General features: G+C 34.1%; 1 protein-coding gene across 1 annotated transcript in view; it reads left to right on the plus strand.

The window, feature by feature from the left end:
- Positions 1-16,785, plus strand: part of DNAH7 (dynein axonemal heavy chain 7) — a 115,445-nt gene that overhangs the window by 29,430 nt on the left and 69,230 nt on the right. Inside the window, exons 18-26 of the mRNA XM_054208225.1 lie at positions 1,614-1,800; positions 7,119-7,312; positions 8,447-8,645; positions 10,112-10,252; positions 13,182-13,394; positions 14,311-14,420; positions 14,890-15,058; positions 16,329-16,431; positions 16,536-16,663. Coding sequence (XP_054064200.1) covers positions 1,614-1,800; positions 7,119-7,312; positions 8,447-8,645; positions 10,112-10,252; positions 13,182-13,394; positions 14,311-14,420; positions 14,890-15,058; positions 16,329-16,431; positions 16,536-16,663 — 1,444 coding nt within the window. The remainder of the gene's footprint in view (positions 1-1,613; positions 1,801-7,118; positions 7,313-8,446; positions 8,646-10,111; positions 10,253-13,181; positions 13,395-14,310; positions 14,421-14,889; positions 15,059-16,328; positions 16,432-16,535; positions 16,664-16,785) is intronic.

Below are 16,785 nucleotides of genomic sequence, written 5' to 3' on the forward strand. Positions count from 1 at the left end.
ATGTACATTCTGATACGTATTAATTTTCTAATTACTACTGTACTATAAGAGTTCCTTCCATATTAATGTAAAATGGTAGTTTTTGTCTATTTAGAAATAGTAAGCACACCATGGTGATTTCATCAGAGTTTTTTGGTGACTGACAGCACTTGTAGTAATACAAGGTATTACTATTACTTCAGTCTTTGAGATTTAAGCGATTACACAATGGTGGCTTTCTCAATAACCCAACAAAGCACGTAAAATTCTGGATTGCTGCCAGAGATTATTCCAAGTTCCTCATCTTCATTTGTGTGTATTTTGGTGTAAGCAAATTAACTGACCTGCCTAACTTACTTCATGGAAAGCTGCATTTTTCTCTACCTCTTGGTAGAAGCAAAATCACCAGAAATGAGGTACCGATACCTAAAAGATGAAAGAGGGACTTTGGGTAGAAGAGAAGGTACATGCAAAGAAAGTTGTCTGTTGTTTAGAATCTGTGGCAGGTAAATGAGTGAAGGAATAAGTTAAGTATGTTTTCACATATATCATTTTACTGAACTCAGTGCAGCCCATGTGTGAGTGTCCTGTTGAGAAAATTATTGCCATGGTTCATTTATACAATATATATTTTAACAGCATACACTTTTTATAATAATTCTATCTGTACTGTCCAGTGGTATGAGGGTTGTAAAAAATGATTAGCACTGTTTTTGTACAGGAAAGAAGAATATATGTTACAGGATTATAAATAGCATTTTATTTTTATATATATTTTTTCCAAATTGCTTATGTCAGTGAATTAGGAATACCAGTGAAATTATACAACTGATAATATCACATCTGTTTGATATTGGTGAGATAGTAAGAAGTATCAAATGGTGGTGTTAATAGTTTTGAAATGATACAGAAAAATTGAGGACACTTAGAAAAAATTATAGACTAAAGGATCTTGAACTTCTGGCTATCAAAAGGAAAGACTGAATAGCTGTTGAATTACAATATTGTGTACTCATAGTGGTGTGCAGTAATAATGAAGGACTCTTTAATCTATCAGACAAATATGTTCAACATCCACATTTGGAATTTGAAGTCAGAAATAAAATGTGACTTAACCATTGGGCTATTTACTACTTTAAATCTTTTAATTAAGACCACATGTCTTTTTAGGACAATGTCTACATATTTTTGGTTGAGTAGTTTTGGTTACTTTCATGTCTTTTGCCATGTCAACCTGTTTATCCTAGCAAACAGTTAGAAATATTAGTCTGGGCTTTGTTGTATGCCAGAAACCAGATTACATACTCAGTTGAAGGGAATTTGTCCACAGATACTATTACATGTTAAAGCGTGTGCTGCATTTATTCACTGATACTGATAGTCTATTTATTGTATTAACCTAGTTCATTAAATCCTACAATCAACCTTACAGATGATCCAGTTGCAGAAATTAATGTGGACTTAATTATTCAGGAATTCAGGATAGGTGATATGGTATTCTACTGAAATCTTAAAAAATATACCTGTTGCACTTGCTGCTGAATGTGCAAATTGCCTAAAAGATCTTAGCAGTCTGCGAGAAATGTTTTACTGGAAGCATCAATTAATGTATTTGAACTAATGCTATTTAATAGGGAATGGGAAGGAAAGCTGCTGTTGGTACAGGATATCCTGGATGAATGGCTGAAGGTTCAGGCTACTTGGCTTTATTTGGAGCCAATTTTCAGTTCTCCTGACATCATGGCTCAGATGCCTGAGGAAAGCAGACGATTCACTACTGTGGTTAAGACATGGAAAGACTTAATGAAATCAATTTCTCAGGTAACTACCACTGTCTTAAGAATATAGAGTGAATTTGCAGTATATACCAAAAAAAAAAAAATTTGCTTGTGATAACATAGTAATCTGCTTTCTATTTCATTTTACCCCCCTTCTTAGATTATTTTAAAAATTATTTTGCAGAACTGTTTCACATAGAAGCATTGATTGGGAGGGACCACTGAAGTTCAGTTAGTCTAACTTCTTTCTAAAAGCAAAACTTTGGCCAGCACTATATCAGGTCAACCACAGCTTTGTTTAGCCAAATTTCAGAAACCTCCAAAGGCAGAGATTTCTTGCAGATTACCTCTAGAGAATTCAGTGCTGTGGTACCTTCCTAGTGAATAATTTTTTCCTAATGTCCAAGCTGAACCTCTCAAGCAAAGACTTGTACCTGTTGCCCCTTGTTGCCCAAGTGTCCCTGCTGAGAAGTTGGCTCTGGTTTTTTTTTTTTTGTTTGTTTGGTTTTGGTTTTTGTTCTCTTTTTCAATTGCCCTTCATGTAGTTGCTGACTACAGTTAAATTCTACCTTAATGTCTGCTTCACCAAGCTGAAGAAGTCCATCTCTCCCAACCTCTTTTCATAGGCTATGTGCCGTTCTGCTGAGTAAAATTAAGCAGCATATAAAACAAAGTAACATAGCGATGATCCTGGCACTGTAGGTCAATAGACAGGAATAAATGAAATTTTACACTCATCATTCCTTTTGAAAAATGCTGTTTATTTGCATATTGAATGGTAGAGATGCCTCTCTGTAACTTTAAACTGTTTAGATATTTAACTTGCTTCAAAAGTACTATTCTGATCCGCTAGAAATCAGCAGGTAAGGCAGTTGTCAGACACCATCACTGTACATGTCTAGCAGTTCAAAGTGTTACTGTCTTGCCAATCTGCTTCTTATTTGACCCTTTCTGGAAGTTAGCACTGTTATTAGGATCAACTGATGTGATTATATGCATGCTCTTTGCTTCAGTAGTTAGATGTTCTGAGCCTTGTTTTGGGTTAGATTGACTATATTTGCCAGCCTAACTGGATGAAGAACAATCCTATAATCTCTTCTGCTGACTCTGCTGAGAGGACAATAGCTTCTAGCAAAGAGATGGTACTAGTAAAGGAAGAGGTAACATCTGAAACCGGCACAGCTGATTCTTCAGCAGTTATGTGATCAATGGTCTGAATGCATGTTCTACAAATTCTGTTCCTCAGGGAATAACCAGTTACCTAGTAACTCTGGTCATCCTATTATGTAATTCTGATGATTCTCATAATGATTAGAGAAAACTGCATTAATTCTGAAAAAGCTTCCTAATATCAAGCTAATTTCTAATACGATGTTGCATTTTAAATATTTTTTTAACTGAGCTTACTACACTATTCAACAGATTGTGGAGGTTTATGAGGTCCGCTTTTTCCATGGTAAAGACATAAGACTGTCCTTTGAAGAAAAAAGTTATAAGCCTTGTTTCCATCTGTCTCATGCCTTTGCAGAACTTTCAGAGATCCATTAGATCATTAGGGCAAATACTAAAATCTTCATGTGGTCTAAAATGTTGTGGTTTGAGCTCTTTTCAGATTGCAGATATGGTGTTAGCGTAGAGATACGCAAAATGTGTAGTAGACAAAAAGAAGCATTTGCTTAATTTCCTGGCAATTCAGCTTGACCACTTAAAAATAGAGTTATTTTTCATTTTTTATTCTCTTTTTGTTCTTTCTCCTTCCCTTTCTCTCCCTTTCTCTCTCTCTTTTTCTCCCTTTTTCTTCCTATGTCTTAAACTCACCTCCCCTTTCTTTCTCTGTTTTTCTTTCTTCTGATTTAGAAGAAAACAAGGACTTTATCCCATAGAGCTGTGAAATCAATTGTATTAATTTGGGGGAAGAAATTGCATAAAAATAAAAAAGGGCAAGAGTTTCAGAATTTTGTTGAGTATTATGTTTCTGAACATTGTATGCTGAATGATCCATTTTGATAAAATCTTGTAATTCAGATATTCAGTGCTAATTAAATACAAATTATTTTTTGAACGTGATATATGTTATCACTGGCAGAAAAAAAAATCATCTTTTGTTTGTACAGGAGAGTGTAAACACCAGAATACCAGAATAGAAGTTTAACAACCTAAAGTTTGATTTTGGCCAAACAAGTAGTCATTATTTTCCAGAAGATGGCACTCTGTTTCCACAAATGCAACATTTGAGTCTCATGGCTTAAAAGAGTGCTCTTCTCCAGTCTATGTGAATGGTTTTTCTTAAAGCATAAAGCTAACTTGAGTTTCTTTGTGCTTTTTTGCATTTATATGCCATTATATTATAAAATTCCTTTATATGCTTAGCTTTTCATTATGAACTTGAATAATCATATATTATTCCTTTATTTTGAATATCTAATTTAAGCAATGCCCATTAATGTGTGTTAAATTACTTAGTGGTTTAATATCCACTTCCCATAATTTTTTTAAAAGATAGGATACGAAAGATTTTCTATCTTTGTGGGGAAGAAAGCAAAAAAAAAAAAAAAAGGCAAGAAAAAAATTCCCAGGCTGCAACCTGTATTATGTTAAAAAATATATTTAGAAGCTAGAGTTAGTGATGGTCTTTTAACAGGGTACTCAATCTATTTTTATATATTTGATTTATACTGTTTTCTAGATACGATTTTCCCCCTAATTGTCCCTGACAGTGTCACTGACAAAATAAGTCACACTGATGTTTTGAATGACTGACAATGATGGCATTCGCTTTTTTCTTCAAGCTTTAGCAGAACTGTTAATAGGAAATGTGTGTTGAAGCATAAATTATTTTTTTTCCTGACATTTTCTCATATGAAAGAAAAAACAAGCAGGCATAATCCCGTTTATAAAACTGGCAACGCAGCTTTGATTCACCTTACCAGTTGTACTTATTCTATTTGCTGATGATAAACATGCTAAGAAAGGGAACAAAACCTCTTTGTGTTGACAATGTATAGTTATATGGTTGTTTGTGCATTAAAAACTGTTATATAAACCTAATTACACACTATGTTTGTGTGCTGACAGCTTAATTGTCTATGTATAGATGAAAAGTGTATGTAGTTATTCAGTTTGTTCTGGTTTGGAATGGTGCAAGAGGCAAGTAACAGAAGGTAAATATATTTCATGTACAAAGGAACACTATGATTGTTGTATTAGGAAGGTGAACCCCCATGAAGATCAATTAGATAAACACACGATTCTGGGTTTTTTTCAGTAGATTGGAAGTATATGTGTAACATCAGCAGGGAATTGAACCAAATCTGAATGCACATTGCGAATAATTTCTAAATGTTACGAGTTTTTGAACTGAAACTGAACTTGGAATTTATTATTGAATTCTCCAAAATGAAGCTAAAGAGCAGTCGGGTTACTGGGCCAAATCTGCATTGTCACCCTGTGAGGAGTTTGTTTCTTACAGATAGCTTTTGCACCTTCTGGGTGTTACACAGCAGTCTAGCCTGTCTCATCTCATCTGTCCCTTGCAACATGAGTCACCCGTGCTTCTGCTCTGTGAGACTGTTGTTCTGCAAACACTATAAGGACTTATTCTGAGTAGGACATTCTGTGTTTGTAATGGGCTCTGACAAAACTGTTCCTAGGGGAAACAGTCTGGGTACATCTTTGATTTCTGCTGCCTGTTGTTGGAGTACTCTTTGTTGTTAGTGTCAGCAGTTCTTACAACCCCTCAGTAGATTCACTTGTCTGAAATTCTCCCTCTCGATCTCTTTAGTATTTCTTATGGTTGGATATATCTGTGTCTTTTTTTATTTTAAACCTGGATGTGTGTTCTATGCTGCGTGCTTACAGGTGCAGACTCAGTGGGCAGAGCAGAGGGGACCTAAGGGATTGACCACCATTTTTAGTTATCTCTGTTTCCATCTCACCTGCAGTCATTCTGGCCCCATTCAAATTCTTGGAAATGCAGTCTGATTTAGGTGGTAAAGGAGGAGCTATAGCAGAAGCTGTGTTCCCAGACTTTGGGAAGTGGAGCAGGGGATTGAGATTTATCACTCTCCATTTTTTCGCCAGGACTTTGTCATTATAGAACATTATGTATTGCAACATGAGTGGGTTTGAATCAGTTCATGGTTGACAGGTCAGTTAATGTACTGGCATGGGCCTGAACTAGAACTGAACTAGAATAAATTCAGTCACAAGTGAACCCAAGCCCATACTGGAACTGAGTAGAAGCATTTGCTTGGTTTGACTTCCTCATCATAAATCTGCATAATTTGCTACTTTTCAATGGGTGTCTCATTTTGCTCCCAAAACCCCATACTTGGTGAACAAGATTAAAAATGTAACGAAGATTAGACTATAAATTGGTTATAAGGCATATTAAATGCTAGGACCTCATGTTCAGACAACTGTAGTTCTTTAAATCTTCTTAGCTTGGCAACCTTTAGGTCTTTTGCAAAATCTTTTTTGTATTTGTATCAATTGAGATAACTTTCATCTTATGCAGTAGCTTTTCTAAGTGTTTACATTCATTTAAATTGAGAGGTTAATTTGGGAAGAATTAGAAAGCACTAGAAAGAATTAGGAAAGCACTATACATCTTTATATATTTTGTCATCTACACAGTATATCAATATAAAGAAACCCAGTGTTTATCCATTAGTTTATGTTGACAGAAGTTATTCAGCTGCTATTGTAAAAAGAAATAAAAATACATTTTTTTATATCCTTAAAGCAAGTATAACTTTGACGTTTTGCTACCAAAGTCTTTAAATGTTTATTTAGCTAGTAAATGTATTAGGATCAGAGAATACCTTTTTTAGATCACATTACTAGTTAATATTAGTACTGAAGTGTCAGTGTTGCCTATATACAACTTTGCCATCTCAATACTTATAATCTTGTCTATATATTTATATATTTTATGTGGAAGGAAAGATCATTTTTTTGCATTGTACTCTGATAGATGATTGCCATTTAAAATGTGTGACTGCATTGTTGTCATAGAAGTATGTTTTAATTGTTCATGTTGCTTAATTGAATAGCCAGCGTAAATTAATGTTGCTCCAACAGAATGATAGAAGTTATGCTGATGAATTGATCCTGTTCTGAAAATTATTTTCAAAAATAATAGGTCATGTTTTGAAAAATTTGCTTTAATACCAACTGTCTAACTACTTTTCCAGTGAACCCTCGTAATGAAGACAGTTAGTAAATTGTAACTCTGACAATGGTTTGAGTAAAGCAGAATTTGAAATAAAGATTCATTTTGCTTAAGACTTCTTGCGGTGCTGTGTGGTGATTTACTTGAGAAGGCATTAACATTTTTATCTGGAATAATTTCTTTTCCAGGACAAACATGTGCTGACAGTAGTAATAGTAGACAAGATGCTGGAAAAACTGAGGAAATGTAATGAATTTCTGGAGATAATTCTCAAGGGACTTAATGAATACCTAGAGAAGAAGCGCCTTTTTTTCCCCAGGTTCTTTTTCTTATCTAATGATGAACTCCTTGAGATTCTTTCAGAGACCAAAGATCCTACTCGGTATGGTAATATTTAATAGGTGTATTTGCACTCACAGCGCATGCAGATAGTCTTGTCATATTGTTTTTCTGAGCCCAGAATTCTTTTTTCTCACTGACAGAGTATTAAGTATCTACTTGGTTAGATTTTATGATAGGTGAATACAGAGTAATTTTTAATATGGGTAATTAAATTCAGTTCTGTTTTCTAAACTAGTAACCCTTCTATATGCTGGTTTTCAGAAGACTCTGAAGTCCATATAGTAATTCATGGTGAAATTAACACACCTGATTTTTCCCACTAGAAAATTGAATATCAGATGAAACCTGTATACCACTGACATGAGTTTTACCTTTTTAGGGGCAATCCTAATTAAAGTATTTCAGAAGTTTTTTTGCCAAGTTTTAACACACTCTGGGTTTTCTACTTCCCAGCCTCATTCAGGATTAAACTGCAAAAAGCATAACTCAGTATAAGTCTTTCTTATACTGAGTGGAATTAACTATGAAGATTCCTGAAGAGGTGATCTTGTTAAGTGATATAGCTTTTGCTATAAGCAGAGGAACTGGGGTTTGATTCCCAATATACAGCCTTGATAGTGTGCAGTGAATGCAGTGCAAGGTCATGCAAAACTAAAAAGGAAAATAAATAATAAAATGCCTGCTCAATCACAGAGAAATATTCATACAGTACAATGAACAGGGCAAGATATATTATGAGGGAAAAAAAATCTTAAAGGTTTATTTATTTATTTATTACAAGCTATTGTGTTAAGATTGTACTTGATTGCTTTACTCAAATTCCTTTATGTTTACTATAGTTTTCTGGGAAGGTATAAATAATGGAATTTTATGTACTGTAGGTAGATTAGCAGTTAAAGAAAGAATACTTGTTTATCCTTACTAGTTTATATGTTACAGAGACTGTACGTAATATTTTACATCTTTTAATTGATCTTCAAAAAATACTCTGGTAAGCATCTTGCAGGAGGTAGTACACAATAATTATTGTTGAGGATAAACTTTTTTTAACAAACTTAAAATGATCTTCTAAGTAAATTGTTCAGAAATATTTTTTTTTAAAATTAGATCTTTTGTGGTAGTATCGGCAAGAAAAAATTGTCAGAAGCTGTTTAATACTAGTTTTGTTTTTTAGAGTACAACCTCACTTGAAAAAGTGTTTTGAAGGCATTGCAAGAGTGGAATTTACTGATGTGTTAGATATTACACACATTAATAGTAGTGAAGGAGAGACGGTGGAACTCATAGAGACAATCTCGACATCAGAAGCTAGAGGTCAAGTTGAAAAGTGGCTGGTTGAACTGGAGGCAGCTATGCTGAAGTCTGTCCACAAGGTAACAAGTTCTAACCTCTTATTTTCTAAGCTAATGGCATTCAGCATTGATTTCTTCAGTGAACAGTAGCATATACTGGAATCACTAGCACCTATCATGAACAATAAAACAATGAATTCAGTCTTCAAAGGTTATACTTTTTTTTTTTTAGTTTAGTTCTGCTGTCAATTTCTGTTTTTTCTGGTTGTAAAATTCTCTATAATTCTTTAAATAGTAGACTCAAAACCATTTATGCCATGGAGATTGTTCTATGCTTCATATGGTATTAAGGAACAAGATTAAACTGGAAGATTGTCCATGTATTTTTTTAACGTTCCTCTTAGTTATGACTACCTTAATCAAGGCCCTTAACTCTTCTTTTCGGTTTGTATTGTTCTAGCCTTTACAATGTCTCATCATTGTGTCGTATATTTAACCATCTCTGTCTTCTTTTTTGTGGTACTTTTCGGTATCAAGTGAGGTAATTAAATGTGCACACACTTTCCCTGGCACTGTCTTACAGTACAACAGTTTAATAATTGTAGGAGCATATCAGTACTGAAGAAAGTGAAAAACGTGATCTATTTGGTGCATATCAGACATGGACAAACTGAGATGCATGATTAAGAAATGGTTAAACACCATTTGTCTGCATTTAGTCATGACTACAGAACTTTTATAATGATCTAAACCAGATAACATTTACATGGTTTTAATGTCAATACAGACACATTTTCCCCTCAGGTATGTATTTTTTTTATTGATGCTATAGTGTGTATAGATTGTTAAAAGTAAAGAGGCTTGGAACTGCAAAACAAATGGCAGATTTTCACTCAGGTAGTTTACACTTCTTGTCTGAGGAGCCAGCTAAATATATTGAGGAGTTTGTTGATAATAAGAGTTTTTTCTTGCTTGGTTTTTGTTAATGGCAGGAAAATAACCTGTTGGTATAGATGGGAAGTTTGTTTCTAGTGCAAGTTTTGATTTCATTGGGATTATCCTTGAGTGGCAGTAGAACCAGGTTAATCATTCTATTATTAGAAAATACACTTTAAGTTAGATATTAGTTTAAATAATATGATCTGCAAAATTAAAAGCTCTGGATTTTTACTGGCATGAATAGATGAAAAAACCTTTTAGTTTGGCATATTGCTTCTAAGTAAATTTTATTTTTACTTGTTTTCTAGTTTCATTGTAGATGGAGCTAGAAAATTTTAAGTATCTGATGGCAAGAATCATTTTAGAATGTGTTGTGAAATCAGTTCTCAGAAGTTTTGTGTGATCATTTGGTTCATATGATATTTTGGGTTTTTTTGGGCTTTGTTGAGAGATTTGCTTGCAAGATGTCAGTATTAGAGTTGAATATGAGGCTGAATCTAGACTCTGATTTATTTTTTATTCTCAGTAATACAGCCTAACCTAAATTAATTCTGAAGCTGAATATTATCTGTTTTCACAGGTAATTATAGTTTTTTTTTTTTGTCTAGGTAATTGGGGATGCACTTGAAGCTTATCCAAAAACTCCACGTGTTAATTGGGTAAGAGAGTGGCCTGGACAAACAGTTCTTTGTGTATCCCAAACTTTCTGGACAATGCAAGTACAGATGTCTATTAGAAATGGCCAAACGGTAAGAATATCTGAAATTTAAATTTAAATCAAATTGGTATAATGCAGTGTCAGATCAGACCTTTGGTAATAACCATTTTTGATGAATAGGTGTTCCATGTAATACTACTTTATCTAGATACTTTAAAGCATGGACTTCAAGGATCACATTTCAGGTAGATCTTTAAAGACTGTGAAGTTAATATTTCCTTTTGGATATAGGCACCAGTGCTTCTGCACTATGTCAAAGTGTGTTCTATTTAGCTCAACATGTAGATTACATGTTTCTGTGCAAGAAGCCTAGTGGTATATTCAGGTGGTATGGACTAGCATAGCTTGTCTGTTCATCTCTGGTTCAGAAGTCTAATTTACCTTCATTAATGTTTAGTGCTTTTTATAAAGATGGGCTAGGACTAGCATTAGAAGATATATACCATTCTCACCCTTGTCAAATAATGAATGTATATGCCTGACTGATACAGAATTTATAATGTTAGATAATGCTAGTTGGAATAAAATTTTTAAGGCATTGAATTAAGATTCAGGAAATTTGTTTTGAAGAACCTTTCTTCTGTTTATCACTAAGGCTTAATGCTGTCACCTGTTGTATTTGGAAGTGTTCCAGAATTGCCACCATCAGATGAGACAACTAGATTTTCATTCTCTGATGTTTGGACAGAAAGAAACATCAAGTTTTTCACAGTTATACATAAAGTTATAACTTTGTGATACTTTGTGATACTCTGTGGTAGGGAAGTTGGAAGACGGAATTAAAGGAAGAGGAGGACATTATCTGCTAATGCAAGCAGTAAATCTTGCAACAGATCCAAAGATTTGGAAAAGATTTGAAAATATTTTCTTTTCCCAGTAATAAAGGAGATCTTCAGTTTCCCGGGGAAAGAAATAAGGCTCCTACATAATCTGCACCATTTATCCTCAATTGTCGAAAGACTTTCAGGAAGGAGAGACAAGAATTTTAATCTTAGAGATTTTAGATTTTTTAAAAAAGTGAAAGCAAACCTCTCCTTAATGAGTCTGTGGTTAATGTTGTTAGTGACTAAAAGAGGAAGTTAAGGAAGTGTTAAACTAATTTACTTTTGGGAATGTTTGTTAAGTAATTCTGAGCCTATACAAAAGCTCTCGTGCTGGTCTGTATCAAGCCTTTTCTGTAGGTGGGCATCAGGGAAACCTGTCCTTCCTGTAGCTTTCACTCAAATTCTGTTGTAGTGGGGATTCTGCTCGTCTGGCTTCAGCCCAAGGATCTTCGTTCTGCTGTGGAAAGGGGCTTGTATGTAGTGAAGCAGCAGAGAGACATTTGTATCTCCTGACAATCTGTCACAAATCTGCAGCAAGGAGAAGAGCTCAGTCTTACAGCTGTCTCTTTTTCTTCTTATTTTCTTCTTTCTCTTTTCCATTGCTGTGTTGTATACTAAAGCATAAGAAACATGACAGACAATCAGTGACCAAGTGAGAGGCCAAAAATACTGCATTCTGCCTGAAGCACTTCAGTGTTTCCTTGGACAGGATGCCAATATCATTTAAGTCACTCATTAATATTAAATGCGTGTTCACACATACATGCGCATGCATACACACACATGCTCCCTTTCAAACATTTTTGAGTTGTTTCATATTTTTGAGTTAATTGTTTCCAACAAATAACTGTTGTACGTAAATCAAAGGTGCAAATTTCTTATTAAAATCAAACAATGAACTAAGATGCTGTATAAAACCAAAGATGTTTCATATGTTTTGAGAGCATTGTCTTGTGGATCATGTGCATTCTAGGTGAAATACAGTCTTATATGGTCAGAAGGATTGCACCATGGAATGTTACTGATGTGGGAGTTGAGGACATATTCTATGTCTCAACTGATATCTCATGTTTGCTGAGGAAAGCTTGGTGCTGAGCAAGTGGGTTATTATCCCTGATTTGAGTGAGATGTTTCAGATTTTGCGCTGGTCAGAACTTCTAATGCAACACTGTAGAAATTGAACTGCTTTTGAACTCTGTGTTTACTGATTTATTCTCTTAAATAAAAAGAAGTCACACTAAGCAGATGATTATCCAAACTTAATGTTTGGCAAATAACTACCTGAGATGAGAGATCTCAAAATCGTCATAATCTTTTGAGGGTTAGCAGTGCCAGTGTGTTTGGAGAGGAATAACAGGCTAGCAGGCAGAAAAAACTAAACCATACCTAGATAAGTTTTTCTTCAGACAAATAGAAGCCATTCCTCTATAAAAACATGCTTTGGTGTGAAGGTATTACTATGGTTAATTCCGTTAATTCCCACTTTTTATTTCAATTCAGTAAGGTACTTCATCACATCTAAGTACTATCGTGATACAGGTGCTTTCCTTAATTGGGTCTTTCCTGTTCACCAGCAACTTACTAGCCTGAAAAAATCTACCACTTACTGCGTAAAGAAATTAAGTTAACTGAATAAAGATAATAACCAGAAGTCAGTAAACCGAAAAATTGTAGAAAAATGCATTTGCTTGTTACTTTTTTGAATTACAGATGCATTATTATTTCTAACTGTTGTGGGACATAAAGGTATTTTTCTAGCATGACAGTGTCATAGAATGTATCCCTTAACCATAAAAAAGTGTATTGTATACATATAAGTAGATCTTTAAAACACATGTGGCATTTTCTTTTTCTTAATGTATTAAAAGATAAGGACTATTCCTGTGTTCCAGGAAGAAAGTAACGTATACTGTTTTATTTCCAGATAGGTATCATTGATGTTTTACATATTGTTCTGTAAAAGTATGTGAAAGAAACCCCAAACCAACAACCCTATTGAACTATCAGTGAATGAAGGACATTGTACTACTATTATAGTGAGAAGGATCTTTTAATACAGAGAAATGAAAGTAATATAAGAAAAAATAATCATGCCTTAGACTAGACACAACACTTAACTTCTAAAAATTTTTGCAGGCACTAGAGGATTTTCTGGAACAGAATAATCAGCAGATTGAAGACATTGTCACCTTGGTGAGAGGAAAGCTATCTAAGCAGAATCGAGTGACTCTAGGAGCACTTGTTGTGCTTGATGTTCATGCTAGGGATGTTCTTGCATCTCTAGTAAGCAAGAAAGTCAAAGATGAGACTGACTTTGAATGGTTAAGTCAGCTTAGGTACTACTGGGAGGTAAGTGATTGCTCTCAATCCTATTAGAAGGTAATTTCTGTTCACAGTTTTTCAATTTCTGCTTGCTTGCTGACACAGAGAATGGTTACACTACTATAAGAATTTCTGCTGATAAGAGAATACCTATAACCAATCATTTTATGGATTGCTAACTAGAATGGCCAGTAGCCAGATGCAAACAGTTTTTCATCAAAATTACTTTTTTTCATCACTGCTGAGTCTCAGTACGTTTGCTGAATTTGCAGGGGGGGTTACAGATAAAAATTGTTCACTCAAAGACTGTATTTTGGTTTTCTGATTCTGTGGGATAGAGAATGCTATAGGGACGACCATTTTCGGCTAGTGGTTTTAATCAGGCTTATTGTCAATATTATTTTGTTTGTTCATTACTCTTATTGGAAAAACAACAATGTTTATGCTGGATAGTGGTAGCATACAATATTCTACATTCATCAGGACAAGACTTCCTGTAATATATTGCATGTGAAATTTAAAAAATGGTATAGGTAGGGATCATACATTGCTGTATCAGAGTCATCAGTTTGACCATAATTATGGCTATTTGTCATGATTACTTCTATTTACCTTTTAGAAAGTCTGTTAACTTTCTAAGTAGTTACACAGGACAGTGTTACTCTCCAATATGGTTAGTGGGATCTTATTTTTTAGGTAACAGTTAATGTATAAAATGGTCTTTTTGTGTCGATACTTTAGTATCTATTAATTGGCAATTTTATTTTTTTATTTGAGTCACATTGAAACTAGTGTCTCAGAGCAATCAGTAGTCTGCCACGTAGCTGTTTCTAACAGGATTGGGCCTGTTAAGGAACTTGAGAAATAGTGTTGAGTTGTGGGTGTGGGTTTTTTTTTTTAATTATTTATTTCATCTATAAAATAAATGCCTGGTTTTTTTTAGGAAGGGCATCTACAAACAAAGATGATCAATGCTGGACTAAGGTATGGATACGAATATCTGGGCAATACCCCTAGGCTGGTTATTACTCCACTTACAGACAGATGCTACAGGTAAAAGTGCAAGTTACTAAATGTACTGTATTAGCAACATTTATTTAGTTGAGATATTTTAATAAGTCCCTGAGAATAGACGATTCCAGAATTGTATTTTTTTTGTGTTCTAATGGGCATAATTAGAATAGGCTATTTCTTTTGGTGGAATAGAATTGGTCCTGCACTAATATTTTAATTTAAATTTGTGATAAAATTAATCTTTTGTGACACTATAATTAGTGATAAATTACAACCAGATTTAGATTTAGAAATTGGAAAGTAATCTATTGTCTATTATGAACTTCTAGTAAACTTCATACATTACTACACATTTGTAAACTACAGATAGCCAGAAACAAGTAAACTGTACCATGATAGGAAAATGCAGACATGACACAAATTGTTAAAAGTTTCTAGTAAAATTTAGAGCAGCTGGAAAAATAGCATGAAAATTTGTACATCTTTTTTTCTATTATTTTGTTTCCAGAACCCTATTTGGTGCACTACACCTACACCTTGGAGGTGCCCCTGAAGGTCCTGCTGGAACTGGAAAAACAGAAACTACAAAAGATTTAGCAAAGGCTGTAGCTAAACAGTGTGTGGTTTTCAATTGTTCTGATGGATTGGATTACCTTGCATTAGGAAAATTTTTTAAGGTTTGGATAAAGTCATATTCTCAATTATATTAAAGCCCTTTAATTATTTTGGCACTTGAAGCGGCCTTAAGGTATTTTAAGTGTGTCTTTCTCTACTTCCAGACTGCTATATAAAGCTAGTATTGTGCAGATAAGTCTTACCATAACTAAGAATCCAACCAAGATATCAAAATGGTTTTTATGTGCTTTGAAAAGGAAATGTACCATAATGATTTTATTTACTTTAAATAGGCCATTTCAATGAGTCCATTTTTAATAGCTGATTGTAAATTTTAGAGGGCTTGAGGTTTAATCTAAATTCTGAATAAGCTGGTAAGAGTCATTATATTATACAAATCAAGCATATATTCATTTCGATATTAGCCCCAGTAGGCAACTCTGTATCATGAAAATTTATCGTGAATGGACATCTGCGTCTTATAGTCCAGTGTCCTGATTTGGACCGGAATGATAAAAAAATAGAGCAAGTATGCTTTCTTCCCTGGCATTATTCTCACCTTCTGAGTCAGAAGTGGCGTTGGAATGATGTGATTTGTCTTCAAAATTCAACATGATGGAAGTTTACCAAAATAAGCTACATTAAGAGGTTTTATTTAGAATGATGAAAGCAAAATTCTGTGTCTTAAATGGGAATTTTAGATTTACTGTTAACAAAGCATGAGGTGCCATCGAAAGACTGCCAGTGCTGCAAAGATGGTACAGTAGCATTTGGGGACCATATCTCAGAAAAGACCTATGAATTAACCAGAACTGTAGGAAAAGAGAATTATTCTTTAGTTGCACTTTAGGTAACGTGGTATCCCATAAGATGCCATAACCAAACAGTTAATTTTAGCCATGCAGAAATCCTTGTGTTTTGTCACTGTGAACCCTGTTAGCAGAGATGCAAAAGATGTGTAGATCTCTTGGAGGCTTGTTTAGTGCTGAAATCTTTCCCCTTTGTCCAGTTGCAAAATACAGACTATAAAGGTCAAACATGCAAAATATGTGTATTTGATACGTGCTTTGCATATGATGGAAGAATTAGGATTTTGGATTAGTTTGTACAGGTTTTTTGTCTTTTTTTTTTTTACAAGTAAACTTAGTTTTTATACTTCTGTATTCTTTTTGAAACAAATTCTACCTGAAATGATTTTGTTGAGAAGTTAGTATCATGGATATAAGTCCTTTCTGTGCATGCTAAAACTTTTTCTTATTGCAGAGTTATTTTGATCAGCATGTCCAAAATAAGTAGTTACCTATTAATTACTCATGTATCTGTCTCTTCTAGGGTTTATTGTCTTGTGGGGCGTGGGCTTGCTTTGATGAATTCAACAGAATTGATTTGGAAGTACTCTCTGTGGTTGCTCAGCAGATTTTTACTATCCAAAGAGGTATTCTGTTATTTTAATCATCTCTTTCACTTACATATGTCAAAGAATAATAAAGATGCAACAAAACCTGCCCAGCAATGACATTAGTTTTTATTTCTCAATAGGCATTAATTCAGGATCTGATTTAATAGTATTTGAAGGAACTGAACTGAAACTTAACCCTACATGTGCTGTCTTTATTACCATGAATCCTGGTTATGCTGGGCGTTCAGAGCTTCCTGACAATCTTAAGGTATTATAACACTTGTGATTTTATTACTTTTAATAGCTAATACAGAAAGTAAAAAAAGAAATCACTTTTTGTCAAATATAGACATTATTAAGAATATTTAATATCGGTTAACTTCAGGTTTT

This window comes from Rissa tridactyla, chromosome 7 (assembly GCF_028500815.1).
Source record: "Rissa tridactyla isolate bRisTri1 chromosome 7, bRisTri1.patW.cur.20221130, whole genome shotgun sequence".
NCBI classification, from domain to species: domain Eukaryota; kingdom Metazoa; phylum Chordata; class Aves; order Charadriiformes; family Laridae; genus Rissa; species Rissa tridactyla.